The sequence below is a fragment of the Ranitomeya imitator genome, chromosome 1, assembly GCF_032444005.1.
Source record: "Ranitomeya imitator isolate aRanImi1 chromosome 1, aRanImi1.pri, whole genome shotgun sequence".
NCBI classification, from domain to species: domain Eukaryota; kingdom Metazoa; phylum Chordata; class Amphibia; order Anura; family Dendrobatidae; genus Ranitomeya; species Ranitomeya imitator.
In genome coordinates, this window is record NC_091282.1 from 373992106 (window position 1) to 374007755 (window position 15650).

Sequence of the window (15650 nt, forward strand, 5' to 3'; positions counted from 1 at the left end):
CAAAGCACACAGCCAGGGCAACGAAGGAGTGGCTTCGTAAGAAGCATTTCAAGGTCCTGGAGTGGCCTAGCCAGTCTCCAGATCTCAACCCTATAGAAAACCTTTGGAGGGAGTTGAAAGTCCGTGTTGCCAAGCGAAAAGCCAAAAACATCACTGCTCTAGAGGAGATCTGCATGGAGGAATGGGCCAACATACCAACAACAGTGTGCGGCAACCTTGTGAAGACTTACAGAAAACGTTTGACCTCTGTCATTGCCAACAAAGGATATATTACAAAGTATTGAGATGAAATTTTGTTTCTGACCAAATACTTATTTTCCACCATAATATGCAAATAAAATGTTATAAAAACAGACACTGTGATTTTCTGGATTTTTTTTTCTCAGTTTGTCTCCCATAGTTGAGGTCTACCTATGATGTAAATTACAGACGCCTCTCATCTTTTTAAGTGGTGGAACTTGCACTATTGCTGACTGACTAAATACTTTTTTGCCCCACTGTACTTTGAAAATGCATGTCAGAATAGATGCGTAATGCGGATATTGTAAATGATCATTTATTGAGTGCATCTAAAGAGTGAGAGAGTTCATCACTCCAAATGTACGGTATCTATTCTAAACTCACCCAGCCTGACTGACAGTTGCAGCTTGTACTGAGCAGTGTGAGATCTCAGCTTCATAGAGGAGGGATGCTGAGGAGCTGTCAATCGGGCTGGGTGGCTGGAGAATGAGATTAATCAAATAACATTTAAAGGACTTATTCTGTATAGTCCAAAAAAAGAAGAGAAAAGGGAGACATGATCAAAACTTTTAAAGACTGCCCATCATGAGTGATATGCTGGCGTCCATGAAGCTAATTGCAGCAAAGTCAATTTTCTGTTTAAAAAGTGTATATTCTTGAGAGACTAGCAGTATAATCACTGCAGCATCATATGAGCACTGTTAGACCCGAGTCCGATCCATGATATGCAGGAGTTCCCCTGCCACCCTGCTGCTGATTTCACGTATTCTCCCTAGTACCATGCAGAACTCAGCAGCTGGAGAGTTGAGGGTCTGCACTCTGCATCTCATGAATACATCAGACTCCTTGGCATTGCACTACAACAATTAAACTAAGTTTCTCCAGAATGTACCACCCTGCCACCAGAAAAGCGCCTAAAAAGTCCTAAAGAAGCAATATTTTTAGGGAAGCATACCGCTATACATATTGAGACTAATCGAACATATTTTTTAATGTCATATTCTTATGAAATTGGACACTAAAAAATGTATACCCCTGAATGAAATTTTAGGCATAAATTTCCCCTCTATGGAAACATTATTACTGCTATTATGTATAAAGAAAGCAATATTTATAAAGTCCTAAAGGTGTAAAGTCAGTGGAAGATTAGAATAAGTACATACTGTATGTAAATTGGTTGTACCTGTCACTTGCTCAAAAATATTAAGTTGAAAAGTTATAAAAATCCCTGATTCAGCATCTCTATTCCATTTTGCCCTGCATTACTCCAGTGCAGAGATATTCACATTTGTTTCTTCCTCTTCCGGACCACAGTATGTGAAATCTCTGCTAGCAGTACAACTTCGTGTTTCCTTATTGTGATCTGTGGGCAAGTGCTTTGTCCCCTCCCCGAATCTGCCTGTTACAATTCCTCCGCTCAGTGAGTGACGTGTTTTGCTGTCCTATGGAATCTGGGTTATGCTGAGTTGTCGGTGTTTTGATTGACAGCTCGGCCGTCCAATCTTGGGAGATACTGGGCTTTTCTCCAGGTGTTCTCTGTTCTGGTGATTGCCCAGCTACTTAACTGAACTGTAATCCTCTGATCCCTGCCAAATGTAGTTTGTGCTTCCTGGTGTGTGTTTGCCTGATTCTGTTGTGCTGAGCTCTGATCTTCTGCTGCCTGATCCTTTGGACCGTGTTCTGACTATCCCTTTTTCTTGTCCTCTTGCTGAGATCTGCTATCTCCTGATATTTTGACCCCGAACCGTGACCTGACTTAAGCCTTTGTCTTTCCCCTTAGTTCCAAGAGAGCATGTAGAAAACTAACTCCAGAGCCTCTGACTTCTCTGCCCCACGATCTGTCCATGAGTAGTGACTAGCATCACTGTCACTGTTTAGAAGCAGCTTCAGACGCTACCAAGATGTGATTGCAGCATCTGGAAGAAAGGAGGGAACGTGCCAGTGGCCAGAGAAAATTATGAAGAACCCTGTCCCCCCCATTGGACTGCAAGCAGAGATTTCACATATGTGCTATGGAAGAAACAAATGTGAATATCTCTGCAATGGCATGATGCAGTGCAAAGCACAAGGGTGGCAGAATCGGGGCACTTAGGGATTTTTAGAAGGTATTTAACTCAACTGTTTGTGACAGGTCCTATTTAAACGCCAGTTGTTAATATGCAAACGGAATCCTGATAGCTTGTGCATCATAAGCAATAAATGAGGAGTAATGAGTTTTTTGTAAGGTATCTAATATAGCTGTGTCTCGTTGTCATAGCATTTATTCTCTCTCTTTAATAGACTGTATGCAAACCGGTGGCTTAGAGATTTTCATCTTCCTTTGACCATCCCATAGGAGAGAAAAATTCAGAACAGAATGGTGATTTTACGGTAATTCTCCAAATTTATAATAGAGCACAGTAAAAAATAATTCCATATAATTCATATCTGAATCCTCGTGACTCACAATGCTGGAGTACATCTCTCCCTCATGAGTTTCCTGCTTATTCCGGGGAGGTGTCTGTGGCAGATATCCCATAAGCCTCTGCTCCTCTTCCATAAGAGCCTGCAGTTGAGATCTATGTCGGGCCTGTCACATTTTTGAAATAAAGAGACATAAGAAATAGAAGTATACATATGTCTGTAGCGACGTCTGCAAATACACGGCACTCTTTTTAGGATTAACAGCTGAGATCACGGACTTGGTTTATTTTTCGGTGTGGCACTGTCAAAATGGTACCACCATAGACATTGGCCAAAAAGTAAGGATCATTTGCTCATTTTTTTGCATAAATTATGTGTATTTGAGACAGTGACAAAACATTCTAAAAGAAAATCCATGATTGGCCCAAAATTTGCACAAATTTTTAGCTTTCTGTTTAATAAAACAGTCTGAAACTTAGAGATCACTGCCATACCTTGAAGACAAATCCTACTTATCCGGGACACATTTCAAGCTCGAGAAATGCTGAGAAACTTAGCAACTTCTTAATGCATTGATTATGACAAAAACTGGCATCTACTAATGTGGGCCTTGGTGCTTTGTCCATTAAAGTTCAATACTTAAAGGAATTCTGTCAAGAGATCCCGCTACCCCATCTTAGAGCAGCATAATGTAGGGGCTGAGATCCTGATTTCAGTACTGTGCCACTTACTGCACTGCTTGCTGTCATTTTGATAAAATCCCTGTTTAACATGCGGCAGATCTAGCAGTTCTCTGAATGTTGAGCTCTATGTAACCCCGCCCACATCAGTGATTGGCAGCTTTCTGCTCATGTACAATGTATACAGAAAGCAGCCAATCAGTGGTGGGGGCGGGGATATACAGAGCTCATGAATATAGAGGACTACCTGGCAGCAGGTTACTAGTAGCCTAATGATGATCTCCTGCTGATAAAACAATGATTTTATCAAAAACTACACTAAGGAGACTAGTAAGTGACACATCACTGGAACCAGTATATTATGCTGCTCTCAGCTTACATGGTGAAGGATTCCCTTTAAAGTGTGCCTGGAAAGATTTTTTTCTACAGAACTGAATATTGTAATTACATGATAATGATGGGAAAGGATAATAAACAAATAAATGAATCCTAATTTGTATTAGGAAATGTTCACAGATTTAAGTAAAGATGAGAAACTATAAAGAATATGAAACAAAGATAACAAGCACTATGGGCAGGATTTTGATTCCAATCTACCCTAACATATGCTCAGTACTGCCCTGTCTTAAACAGTCCTTGTCTTGTAATGCCGCCTTGGATTCAGTCTATTGGTCTGTGGGGTTAGTTTAGATCATATGTCCATCTTCACAACCAGTTCCTTTTACTTTTTCAATGTTTCTAAGTTGGAAAATGACAGAACTTCAGGTCTTCGGTAAAAATGTCATACCGTTTTGTGTATACAGCTCATATGCTCCCATATATGTGTCTCTATGGTAACAGACTACAAACAAACTCTGCAGTCAGATCTTGCAGTCAGTTTTTGCACCGTCTCCTACTTCTTACTGACATACATTTAGTATATAAGCAGAATGTAAGGGACTGAATGATGGCAGGATCAGACCACACAGGAATTTGTTGTTGTTTTTTGCCTTTTATCATCATCCACTTAAGCTTTATAGCGCTACAATGAAAGTTGCCTAATTTGTCATTTAAAATGCATTGAAACAAAATAGAAAAAAATTGGTTGTGATGGTAGAGATATCCTTTAGATTCGTATATGATTAAAGGGGTTGTCCAATACTCAGACAGCCCCTTCTCAATCCCTATGTTTCCCCCCAAGTAAAATAGTAACAGCTATACTCACCTTCGATGCAGGTGCTGTTCCAGCAATGTCGACACTGGCTCTCACAGGGTTCGCATGACGTTATTATGTCATGTGATCCCTGCGGCCAATCAACGCTGGTTTCACTGTCCCCTCCTTCGGACAAATCAAGACGTCTGAAACGGCCCCGGCATCCAAGGTGAGTATCGGTGTTATTACTTTACTGGGTGAAACATAGAAGGGGTTGTCAGAGTAGCGGACAACCCCTTTCATCGGCTTCCATATAGTGGTCTACTGTTCTGTCCCATCCCGTCACCTATTATGTATAATTACCAGCTTTCTATGTGTTCTTTGCATTTCCTGCAGAACTTGCTCCAAAACAGAATTACTGAGCCGTGTCATGAGGGACAGTTGTGCAGCCCTGGAATGACAATTTTACACCGTTTTACAACATAACACCATTTCAGTTGTACTGAGAATTATATACCTATTGGCATACGCTTCTGTAGCATCAGAGTCTATGGGTGAAGTATAACAGGTGGGGGATTACTTTCAGGGTATACCTTATGAGATTTTGCATGAACTGTACATGAACCACAAACACTGTGTGTACAGAGCCTGAATAATTATGGCATATTACACATACCGGTACATTTTTTTTCCAGAATTGTTGACACAACATGCAGTAAAAATGGATTTTTGTTTAGGGTGTTGGGCAATGTTGTGGAAATGTAATAATGCTCCTATTTATTATTGAAAATATAGCACCTATGTTAAAAGTTGCAATGAAAAGGAGGTCATTGTCTACTTAACAATAGTAGGGTAGATCTATTAATCCTGGCTAATATAAAGACTGTAAAAAGACCAGAATGGAAAGTCTGAAAAGGCACCAGATTTATCACAGTGGCTTATTGCCTGATTGCTGTATGTGGAATCAGAAATTAATTTTCCCCTTTATGGGGGCAATTAGCATGTGCCTAAAGGTACCTTCACACATAACGATTTCATTAACGATATCGTTGCAACGTCACGCTTTTTGTGACGTAGCAACGATCCCGCTAACGATCTCGTTATGTGTGACAGGGACCAACGATCAGGCCCCTGCTGGGAGATCGTTGGTCGCTGGGGAATGACCAGGACCTTTTTTTGGTCGCTGATCACCCGCTGTCATCACTGGATCGGCGTGTGTGACGCCGATCCAGCGATGTGTTCACTGGTAACCAGGGTAAACATCGGGTTACTAAGCGCAGGGCAGGTTACCATTGTAAAAGTAAAAAAAAAAAAGTACATACTTACATTCCGATGTCTGTCACGTTCCCCGCCGTCAGCTTCCCTGCACTGACTGTCAGCGCCGGCCGTAAAGCAGAGCACAGCGGTGACGTCACCGCTGTGCTCTGCTTTACGGCCAGCGCTGACACAGTCAGTGCGGGAAGCTGACGGCTGGGGACGTGACAGACATCGGAATATGAGTATGTACCTTTTTTTTTTTTTTTTACTTTTACAATGGTAACCAGGGTCAATATCGGGTTACTAAGCGCGGCCCTGCGCTTAGTAACCCGATGTTTACCCTGGTTACCCGGGGACTTCGGCATCGTTGAAGACAGTTTCAACGATGCCGAAGTCGTTCTCCTGATCGTTGGTTGCTGGAGAGAGCTGTCTGTGTGACAGCTCCCCAGCGACCACACAACGACTTACCAACGATCACGGCCAGGTCGTATCGCTGGTCGTGATCATTGGTAAGTCGTTTAGTGTAACGGTACCTTAAGACCGGTTTCACAAGTCAGTGTGTCAAGTACGTGTGGTGACTGTTTTCACACGTACCAGAGACACTTACACACGTAAACACATTCAAGTGAATTGGTCTGTGCAGATGTCAGTGTGTTTCCACAGACCCTGTGCCCCACACGTAGACATGTCCATTTTTTACCGGAAGCACGGGCCAAAAAAGTCCCTCACACGTGCACACGGATGACACACTTGAATGTCATTTGTGCGATATGTCCCGGTGCCTGAGAGCCAGCGGTACAGCTAGTGCTCTCATCATTCTCCCCTGCTCTGCCAACGACCAGCGCGAGCAGTAGAGAATGATGAGTTATACTCAAGTGATAACAATGAGAGCAGGCTGTGGCTGATGGGACTACTACTTCCATCAGCCTACACCTGCTGCCGCTAATAACAGGAAGAGCAGGAGCAGGTGATAAGAGTATTCATCACCAGGTGCCTGTGCTATAAATAAATAAAAAATTCGGCGTGGGTTCTCCTGTATTTTTGATAAACAGCCAGGCAAAACTCAAAGATGCGGGCTGAAACCCTCAGCTGTCAGCTTAAGCAAGGCTGCTTATGAAAAATAAGGGGGACCCAACGCTGTTTGTTTTTAAATTTAAAGGGACACTGTCACCTGAATTTGGAGGGAACAATCTTCAGCCATGGAGGCGGGGTTATTGGGTTTTTGATTCACCCTTTCCTTACCCGCTGGCTGCATGCTGGCTGCAATATTGGATTGAAGTTCATTCTCTGTCCTTCATAGTACAGTCATGGCCAAAAATTTTGAGAATGACACCAAAATTATATTTTCACATGATCTGCTGCCCTCTGGTTTTTATTAGTGTTTTTCTGATGTTTATATCACATACAGAAATATAATTGCAATCATATTATGAGTACCAATAGGTTATATTGACAGTTAGAATGAGTTAATGCAGCAAGTCAATATTTGCAGTGTTGACCCTTCTTCTTCAAGACCTCTGCAATTCTCCCTGGCATGCTCTCAATCAACTTCTGGACCAAATCCTGACTGATAGCAGTCCATTCTTGCATAATCAATGCTTGCATTTTGCCAGAATTTGTTGGTTTTTGTTTGTCCACCCATCTCTTGATGATTGACCACAAGTTCTCAATGGGATTAAGATCTGGGGAGTTTCCAGGCCATGGACCCAAAATCTCTATGTTTTGTTCCATGAGCCATTTAGTTATCACCTTTGCTTTATGGCAAGGTGCTCCATCATGCTGGAAAAGGCACTGTTGGGCGCCAAACTGCTCTTGGACGGTTGGGAGAAGTTGCTCTTGGAGGACATTCTGGTACCATTCTTTATTCATGGCTGTGTTTTTAGGCAAGATTGTGAGTGATCCGATTCCCTTGACTGAGAAGCAACCCCACACATGAATGGTTTCAGGATGCTTTACAGTTGGCATGAGACAAGACTGGTGGTATCGCTCACCTCTTCTTCTCCGAATAAGCTCTTTTCCAGATGTCCCAAACAATCGAAAAGGGGATTCATCAGAGAAAATGACTTTGCCCCAGTCCTCAGCAGTCCACTCCCTGTACCTTTTGCAGAATATCAGTCGGTCCCTGATGTTTTTCTGGAGAGAAGTGGCTTCTTTGCTGCCCTCCTTGAAACCAGGCCTTGCTCAAAGAGTCTCCGCCTCACAGTGCGTGCAGAAGCACTCCCACCAGCCTGCTGCCATTCCTGAGCAAGCTCGGCACTGCTGGTAGTCCGATCCCACAGCTGAAACAGTTTGAAGATCCGGTCCTGGCGCTTGCTGGTCTTTCTTGGGCGCCCTGGAGCCTTTTTGACAACAATGGAAGCTCTCTCCTTGAAGTTCTTGATGATGCGATAGATTGTTGACTGAGGTGCAATCTTTGTAGCTGCGATACTCTTCCCTGTTAGGCCATTTTTGTGCAGTGCAATGATGGCTGCACGTGTTTCTTTAGAGATAACCATGGTTAACTGAAGAGAAACAATGATACCAAGCACCAGCCTCCTTTTAAAGTGTCCAGTGATGTCATTCTTACTTAATCATGACTGATTGATCGCCAGCCTTGTCCTCATCAACACCCACACCTGTGTTAATGGATCAATCACTAAAACGATGTTAGCTGCTCCTTTTAAGGCAGGACTGCAATGATGTTGAAATGTGTTTTGGGGGTTAAAGTTCATTTTCTGGGCAAATATTGACTTTGCAAGTACAGTAATTGCTGTTAAGCTGATCACTCTGACATTCAGGAGTATATGCAAATTGCCATTAGAAAAAATGAAGCAGTAGACTTTGGAAAAATTAATATTTGTCTCATTCTCAAAATTTTTGGCCATGACTGTACACGCCTGGGCAAGGCAATCTTGCCTTGCGGAGGCATGTACTACGGAGGACAGAGAATGAACTTCAATCCAATTTTGCAGCCAGCATGCAGCCAGCGGGTAAGGAAAGGGTCAATCAAACACCCAAAAACCCCGCCTCCATGGCTGAAGATTGTTCCCTCCAAATTCAGGTGACAGTGTCCCTTTAAATACATTATTTTAAAAAACGGCGTGGGGTCCCCCCATTTTTGACAATCAGCCTTGCTAATTAAATTAAAAAAACAGCGTGGTGACCCCTTTTTTTTAAAAACCAGCCTTGCTGAAACTGACAGCTGAGAGTTGCAGCCCTCAGCTGTCAGTTTTGCCTGGCTGGTTATAGAAAATACAGGGGAACCACGCCGTATTTTTAATTATTTATAGCGCAGGCGGCAGGTGATGAATATTCCCATTAGCCACCGTCTGCTGTCGCTGCTATCAGTTGATTATAACTCTCATCATTCTCCCCTGCTCGCGCTGATCGCCAGCAGAGCGGGGGAGAATGATCACAACGGTCTTCAGCACCCAGCGCTGGTGAACAGCGCTAACTGTACTGCTGCTTCTGAGGCGCCTGTGTGTGTGGTTCTGATGTGGTACACGGTTGCCACACGTGTGCCGCAAGTATTACACACACAGACACCGACATCCCCGGTACCGATTTTTCCGGTACTGGAAATATCAGGATGTGTGAACTCGGCCTAATTGGGTTTTTGTCTTCCTCTGGATCAACATGTTAGGTTATAGGTTGAACTTAATGGACTTCCTTTTCTTCACCCTTAAACACTATGAAACTATGCCGTATGATACGCTTAGCACATCTTCCCACACTTCACACACACACTTCTATTCCTTCTTTTGCTTATTTTTTTGGAGCACGGTGGAGCAGCTTAAGCTGAGTGCCATTGTCGAACATTGTTCAAAAAGTGTATAGAGCACTTTATAAATGTGCCACGCGTCATGAGTATCAGTATTTAGGTACATTTTGATCAGAAAATTTCTCCCAAAATATTTTTGTGTTAAAACTGTTGGGAAAATTAACTAGAAATAATACTTGGTTATTAATGAGCATTAGTTACTATTTTTATTATAAAAAAAATAGACTGAAAAATTCTCAGAAACCTTAATTATAGCTCCCTCTTTGGAGCAGCTAAAGTTTATTAAAGGCGTTGTCTGATTTTAAGGAGCAGTTTCTTATAAAAAAAAAATAAACTGTGTTTTATTCACCTTCCCAGTGCTGAGTGTTATGCCATTTGTTCCTGAGTCTGTTATTGTCTCCAGATACTGAGTTCTCTATGAAGGAGCCGCTGCCAGACTTGTCTGGCAGTGGCTTAACTAGCCGAGAGCAAAAGGATGAGCACTCCAAAATCGGACGTGCCAGATCCTTATCAACCCCGACTTAAGCTGTTTGGAGGCCCCCATATACATTAGAGTGTAAGACGAACCTGCTGATATTGGCGGGTTGGCCAACCATCTAATGTGTATAGGAGTCTATATTGGCTGCAGCGCTATCGATGTGATTACTGTGCTGCAAAAAATAACAAACAGCAGCAGACACTCAGCGTTGGACCTGGGGAGGGTGAGTAAAGGAAAGTTTGTTTTGTAAAGAAACCTCTGCATCGGGACAGAGATTTTCTGAAACCGCTTTAAATAATTGTATTAGTAATTCCCTACCATTTATTGCTGATACTGAAACTGCCCCTTTTTCCACGCCAGGTATAACAGAAGGGAACTCAGATTTCTTGAAGCTGCTCCACAGCATCAAGCATTGTTTACCAGGCCGAAATTATCGGAGGCGAATGTATAGATGGACTGTCGTGGTGTTCCGTTTTTTTCACGGATACCAAACACGCCCATCATAATCTATGGTGCTACGCACATGCCCTCATTGTTTCTTTCTATCTCCATACTGGAAAAACATTGATGGTAAAACTGGGACACGCGGATGGAAAACACTGATCACATCTGTACCGTTTTTTCACATACATGTTTAAACATGGATGTGTGAATGAGGCCTGAGAAAGGACAGCTTTTCCAAACTACGTTTAGCTTTTTCTTTTGTCTGCCATTCCTGCCTGTTGTCACTCACCTCAGCTTACTGTGTATTTCGCTCCCCACCTGTCTAAGCATATCACGTATATGGGGGGGACTTAGTCCATGCTGTTCTCGAAGCCTGCAGAGCATTGCTCCTCCGCGTTGTGCATCCCGCGCTGCTCCCGGGAATAGATCCTGAGTAGCCTCCCACATGGTGTCTGCAATGTTCTGAATAAAGTCAGAAAGGATGCATTAGAGCCGTGTTCATGCAAAGAAATAAATGACTCGGTCACTTCATTATATTGTTAATTGGAATTATCTTAAATATTAGCATGACCAATAAAAATTATATTGTGGTACCGTGTTAGCCAGAAAAAATGATGTACATACTTTTTATGGTCAAAAACACAAACCTATTTTAGGGGTAAAGGTTTTAGAGAATATAGGGGGTGCTCACTGTGCGTTCGAGGTGGTGCTCCAAGGTATTAGTTAGCAATAAATAACAAAAAAGCTTGGGCACTCAAATGAAAATGTATTGTCCAATGTAGACCAATGAGGCAAATATCACCACCATACAACAAAGAAAAAATACAGGATGACCCGATTGAAAGACAGATTAACTTTCGCAACGTTTCGGCACGAACATGCCTTTCTCAAGCGTAGCGCCCTGCCAGAACAAGGACGACTTTCCCTGGTTTCATAAACTTGCCCAGGTTCGCTCCAGCTCAATGGCCGCCCTGAAAAGAAAGCTGCTTTTTTTTCTTTGCTGTATGGAGGTGGTATTTGCCTCATTGGTCTACATTGGACAATAAATTTTCATTTGAGTGCCCGAGCTTTTTTGTTATTTAGGGGTAAAGGTGTCACTCGTACAATACTGTTGTTTCTTTGGGGCATAAAAGTATTTACATCGATCATAAATATTAGCAGTAGATGTCACATTTACAAAATATACTCGATGCCGCTCCGATGGAACCTGAATCAGAAAATGGGGACATGTACGGTATCTACTGGCAGGAATATTCATCAGATACTCGTAAAGATGTTTCAACCACCAATCAAAATGTAAAAAAGTATACCACCAAAATAAAAAGATAATAAATCTTTATAAAATAAGTACGGTATATGCAATTTCCTGTTCACTGCTCGAAAGGGTTCAAATGAGACGATGTCAACAACACCAAGTATGTGAGCTCCAATGTGCACAAGGACTGATGTAAACGGTGACAACAATATGTTGGCGTTGTCTAAGCAATACAACATAGGGTGTCACACCAACTTGAAGGTCATAGACCTTTATAAGGTGAATACCTGCAATTCCCTGTCCACTGCTCGAGAGAGCTCATATGAGACTGTGTCAAGTAGCCTCTGCGCAGGGCCTGAAGGAGACAGCCAGCTGCCTGCTTCCAGGAGACGGGGTAATAACTGAAGGAAAGAAGAGCAAATGGAGTGGACTCACACATTGTAGAACAGCAAGCTAAATAAAAATGCAGTACGTTGCGGTTTTTGGTGCAAATTTTAAGCTGCATTTTACAATACCAACAAAAGCCATGAGATTTCACACACATTGTTTTTTTTCCTGACTGAATTGGAAGACTACTGTGTTTTTGAAAACTACAGCATGTCACTTCTTTTACCCTTTTTAAGTGTTTTTTCACCCACCTATAAAAAGCAATGATTAGGTGCAAAATGCAGCCAAAAATCATGTATTAGGTTTTGCTGCATTTTTCGTGAAAAAAAGCAGGTAAAGCAGTATGTGAAACCCATTTATTTTTGTGATTTTCCCAAGTTTAAACCATAATATCTTGGTTTCCTCACTTGAGAATGTCAGTTTGGAGTAGTACAAGTGATGCATACAAAGTAAACATTGGACGACCGAGGTGTGAAATTGAACAATACCTGATTATCTCAAGAGCCGACCAAAGTGTAAAAGTAAACAGTGTCCTACTGTTACATTTGTAATTGTGTATATGTTTTCATGAACTCATTTGAACTTTTTTGTTCAGAATAGTCACTATTTTTTCAGACATAAAAATATTTTTCCACTTGATCAAATTGCCCTTTTCCAAAATGGTTTTATGGTTTCACACACATCTTGCATTGGTGACCTAACACCTTGCATTGTTCATGCTGCTGTGGTGGAAGCAAAGCCGAACTTTAGGATCCTGAAAAACGCAATAAAAAAATACAGCAAGAACGCAATGTGTGAACATAGCCTAATCGTGCATTTACACTGCACACATTTACACCACACAATTGCAGCTGTTAAACGACCATAGATCAACTATATAGAAGCTGATAATTGATCGTTTAGACAGACTGACCGCACCTACATGCACAAAATGATCATTTTCTGAGCATAGAGTATCATTGTTCTCAGCAGCACACCTGTTTACACAAGATGATATGCTGCCAATGATGATGATCTTCAACCACTTAACGACCTATGATGTATTGGTACATCACAGGTCATGTATGTAAATGATATCTATAGCTCTGTATGTAAACCCTGGATCATGTACAGCACCATGGAATTAATGGTACTATATAAATAAATAATAATAATAATGTATCCCCCTTCCCCAGTGCCAGAGCCTGCATCTTTTCTGGCACATGACACTGATTTGATCAGCTGTTATGTGCCTCTAACAACCACGGATGGAATCGCGATTCACCCTTGGCTGTTAAATGACGCTCTCAACCATCTGACAGTGGCCTTTAACATGATTGTGCCAGAAGAGACCAATAAACCCTGCCATTCAGTGCCCCGGTCACTTGGTCACGAGGCGCCGATGGGTTGCGAGAAGACCCCTGTGCTTGTCATTGCTGATCTGCAATGAATGCCGGCCCGTGGCTGAAGCCCTGCTATGTGTAGCACAAGTGACCAGACGATTGCAGCTTTAAGTCTCCTAAAGAGACAATTGAAGCAAGTTAAAAGTAGAAAAATATATTTTTAAAAATATTAAAAAATATAAAACTTCAAACCTCCATCATTTTGCCCCATTTAAAATGAAACAATGATAAATAAAACACATATACTATCGTTCAAAAGTTTAGGGTCACCCAGACAATTTTGTGTTTCCATTTTTTAATAATCAAATGAGTTGCCAAATGAATTGAAAATCTAGCCCAGACATTGACAAAGTTCGAAAAAAAGATTTTTACTTGAAATAATAATTTTCTCCTTCAAACTTTGCTTTCGTCAAAGAATGTTCCCTTTGCAGCATTTACAATATTGCAGACCTTTGGCATTCTAGCAGTTCATTTGGTGAGGTAATTGGAGAAATTTCACCCCATGCTTCCAGAAGCTCCTCCCACAAGTTGGTTTGGCTTGATGATCAGTTTTTGCATACCATATGGTCAAGCTGCTCCCACAACAGCTCAATGGTGTTGAGATCTGGTGACTGCGCTGGCCACTCCATTACAGATAGAATACCAGCTGCCTGCTTCTTCCCTAAATAGTTCTTGCATAATTTGGAGGTGTGCTTTGGGTCATTGTCCTGCTGTAAGATGAAATTGGCTCCAATCAATCGCTGTCCACAGGATATGGCATGGCGTTGCAAAATGGAGTGATAGCCTTCCTTATTCAAAATCCCTTTTACCTTGTACAAATCTCCCACTTTACCAGCACCAAAACAACCCCAGACCATCACATTACCTCCACCATGCTTGACAGATGGCGTCAGGCACTCTTCCAGCATCTCTTCAGTTGTTTGGCATCTCACAAAGGTTCTTCTTTGTGATCCAAACATCTCAAACTTGGATTCGTCTGTCCATAACACTTTTTTCCAATCTTCCTCTGTCCAATCTGTGTTCTTTTGCCTATATTAATCTTTTCCTTTTATTAGCCAGTCTCAGATATGGCTTTTTCTTTTCCACTCTGCCCTGAAGGCCAGCATCCCGGAGTCGCCTCTTCACTGTAGACGTTGACACTGGTGATTTGCGTGTACTATTTAATGAAGCTGCCAGTTGTTGACCTGTGAGGCATCGATTTCTCAAACTACAGACTCTAATGTACTTGTCTTGTTGGTCAGTTGTTCAGCGGGGCTTCCCACTTCTTTTTCTACTCTGGTTAGAGCCTGTTTGTGCTCTCCTCTGAAGGGAGTAGTACACACCGTTGTAGGAAATCTGCAGTTTATTGGCAATTTCTCACATGTAATAGCCTTCATTTCTAAGTATAAGAATAGACTGTCGAATTTCACATGAAAGTTCTTTTTTCTTGCGAATTTTGAGAGTTTAACCCCTATCTGACCTCGGACGGGATAGTACGTCCGAGGTCAGATCCCCTGCTTTGATGCAGGGCTCCGCGGTGAGCCCGCATCAAAGCCGGGACATGTCAGCTGTTTTGAACAGCTGACATGTGCCTGTAATAGGCTCGGGCAGAATCACGATCTGCCCGCACCTATTAACTAGTTAAATGCCACTGTCAAACGCAGACAGTGGCATTTAACTACCGCTTCCGGCCGGGCGGCCAGAAATGACGTCATCGCCATCCCCCGTCACATGATCGGGGGTCGGCGATGCATCTCCATTGTAACCATAGAGGTCTTTGAGACCTATATGGTTACTGATCGCCGGTGGCTGTGAGCGCCACCCTGTGGTCGGCGCTCACAGCACACCTCCATTTCTGCTACATAGCAGCGATCAGCAGATCGCTGCTATGTAGCAGAGGCGATCGAGTTGTGCCTGCTTCTAGCCTCCCATGGAGGCTATTGAAGCATGGCAAAAGTTAAAAAAAAAGTTGAAAAAAATGTTAAAAAAATAAAAAAAATATAAAAGTTTAAATCACCCCCCTTTCGCCCCAATCAAAATAAATCAATAAAAAAAATATAAAATCTACGCATATTTGGTATCGCCGCGCTCAGAATCGCCCGATCTATCAACTAAAAAAAAGCATTAACCTGATCGCTAAACAGCGTAGCGGGAAAAAAATTAAAAACGGCAGAATTACGTTTTTTTGGTCGCCGCGACATTGCATTAAAATGCAATAACGGGCGATCAAAAGAACGTATCTGCACCGAAATG

The 15650-nt window shown here is 42.2% G+C and overlaps 1 protein-coding gene across 12 annotated transcripts in view; it reads right to left on the minus strand.

Moving 5' to 3' along the window:
- The window catches only part of CARMIL3 (capping protein regulator and myosin 1 linker 3), a 101792-nt gene that overhangs the window by 11842 nt on the left and 74300 nt on the right, over positions 1-15650 (minus strand). For all 12 annotated transcript variants that reach the window (XR_011319993.1, XR_011319999.1, XM_069761796.1 and 9 more), the window contains exons 26-29: positions 11937-12050; positions 10684-10856; positions 4819-4906; positions 2687-2809 (exon numbers count right to left, since the gene is read on the minus strand). Coding sequence is in view for 10 of the 12 variants with exons in the window: in XM_069761796.1 (XP_069617897.1) it covers positions 2687-2809; positions 4819-4906; positions 10684-10856; positions 11937-12050 (498 nt within the window). In the remaining 2 variants the exon portion in view is untranslated. The remainder of the gene's footprint in view (positions 1-2686; positions 2810-4818; positions 4907-10683; positions 10857-11936; positions 12051-15650) is intronic.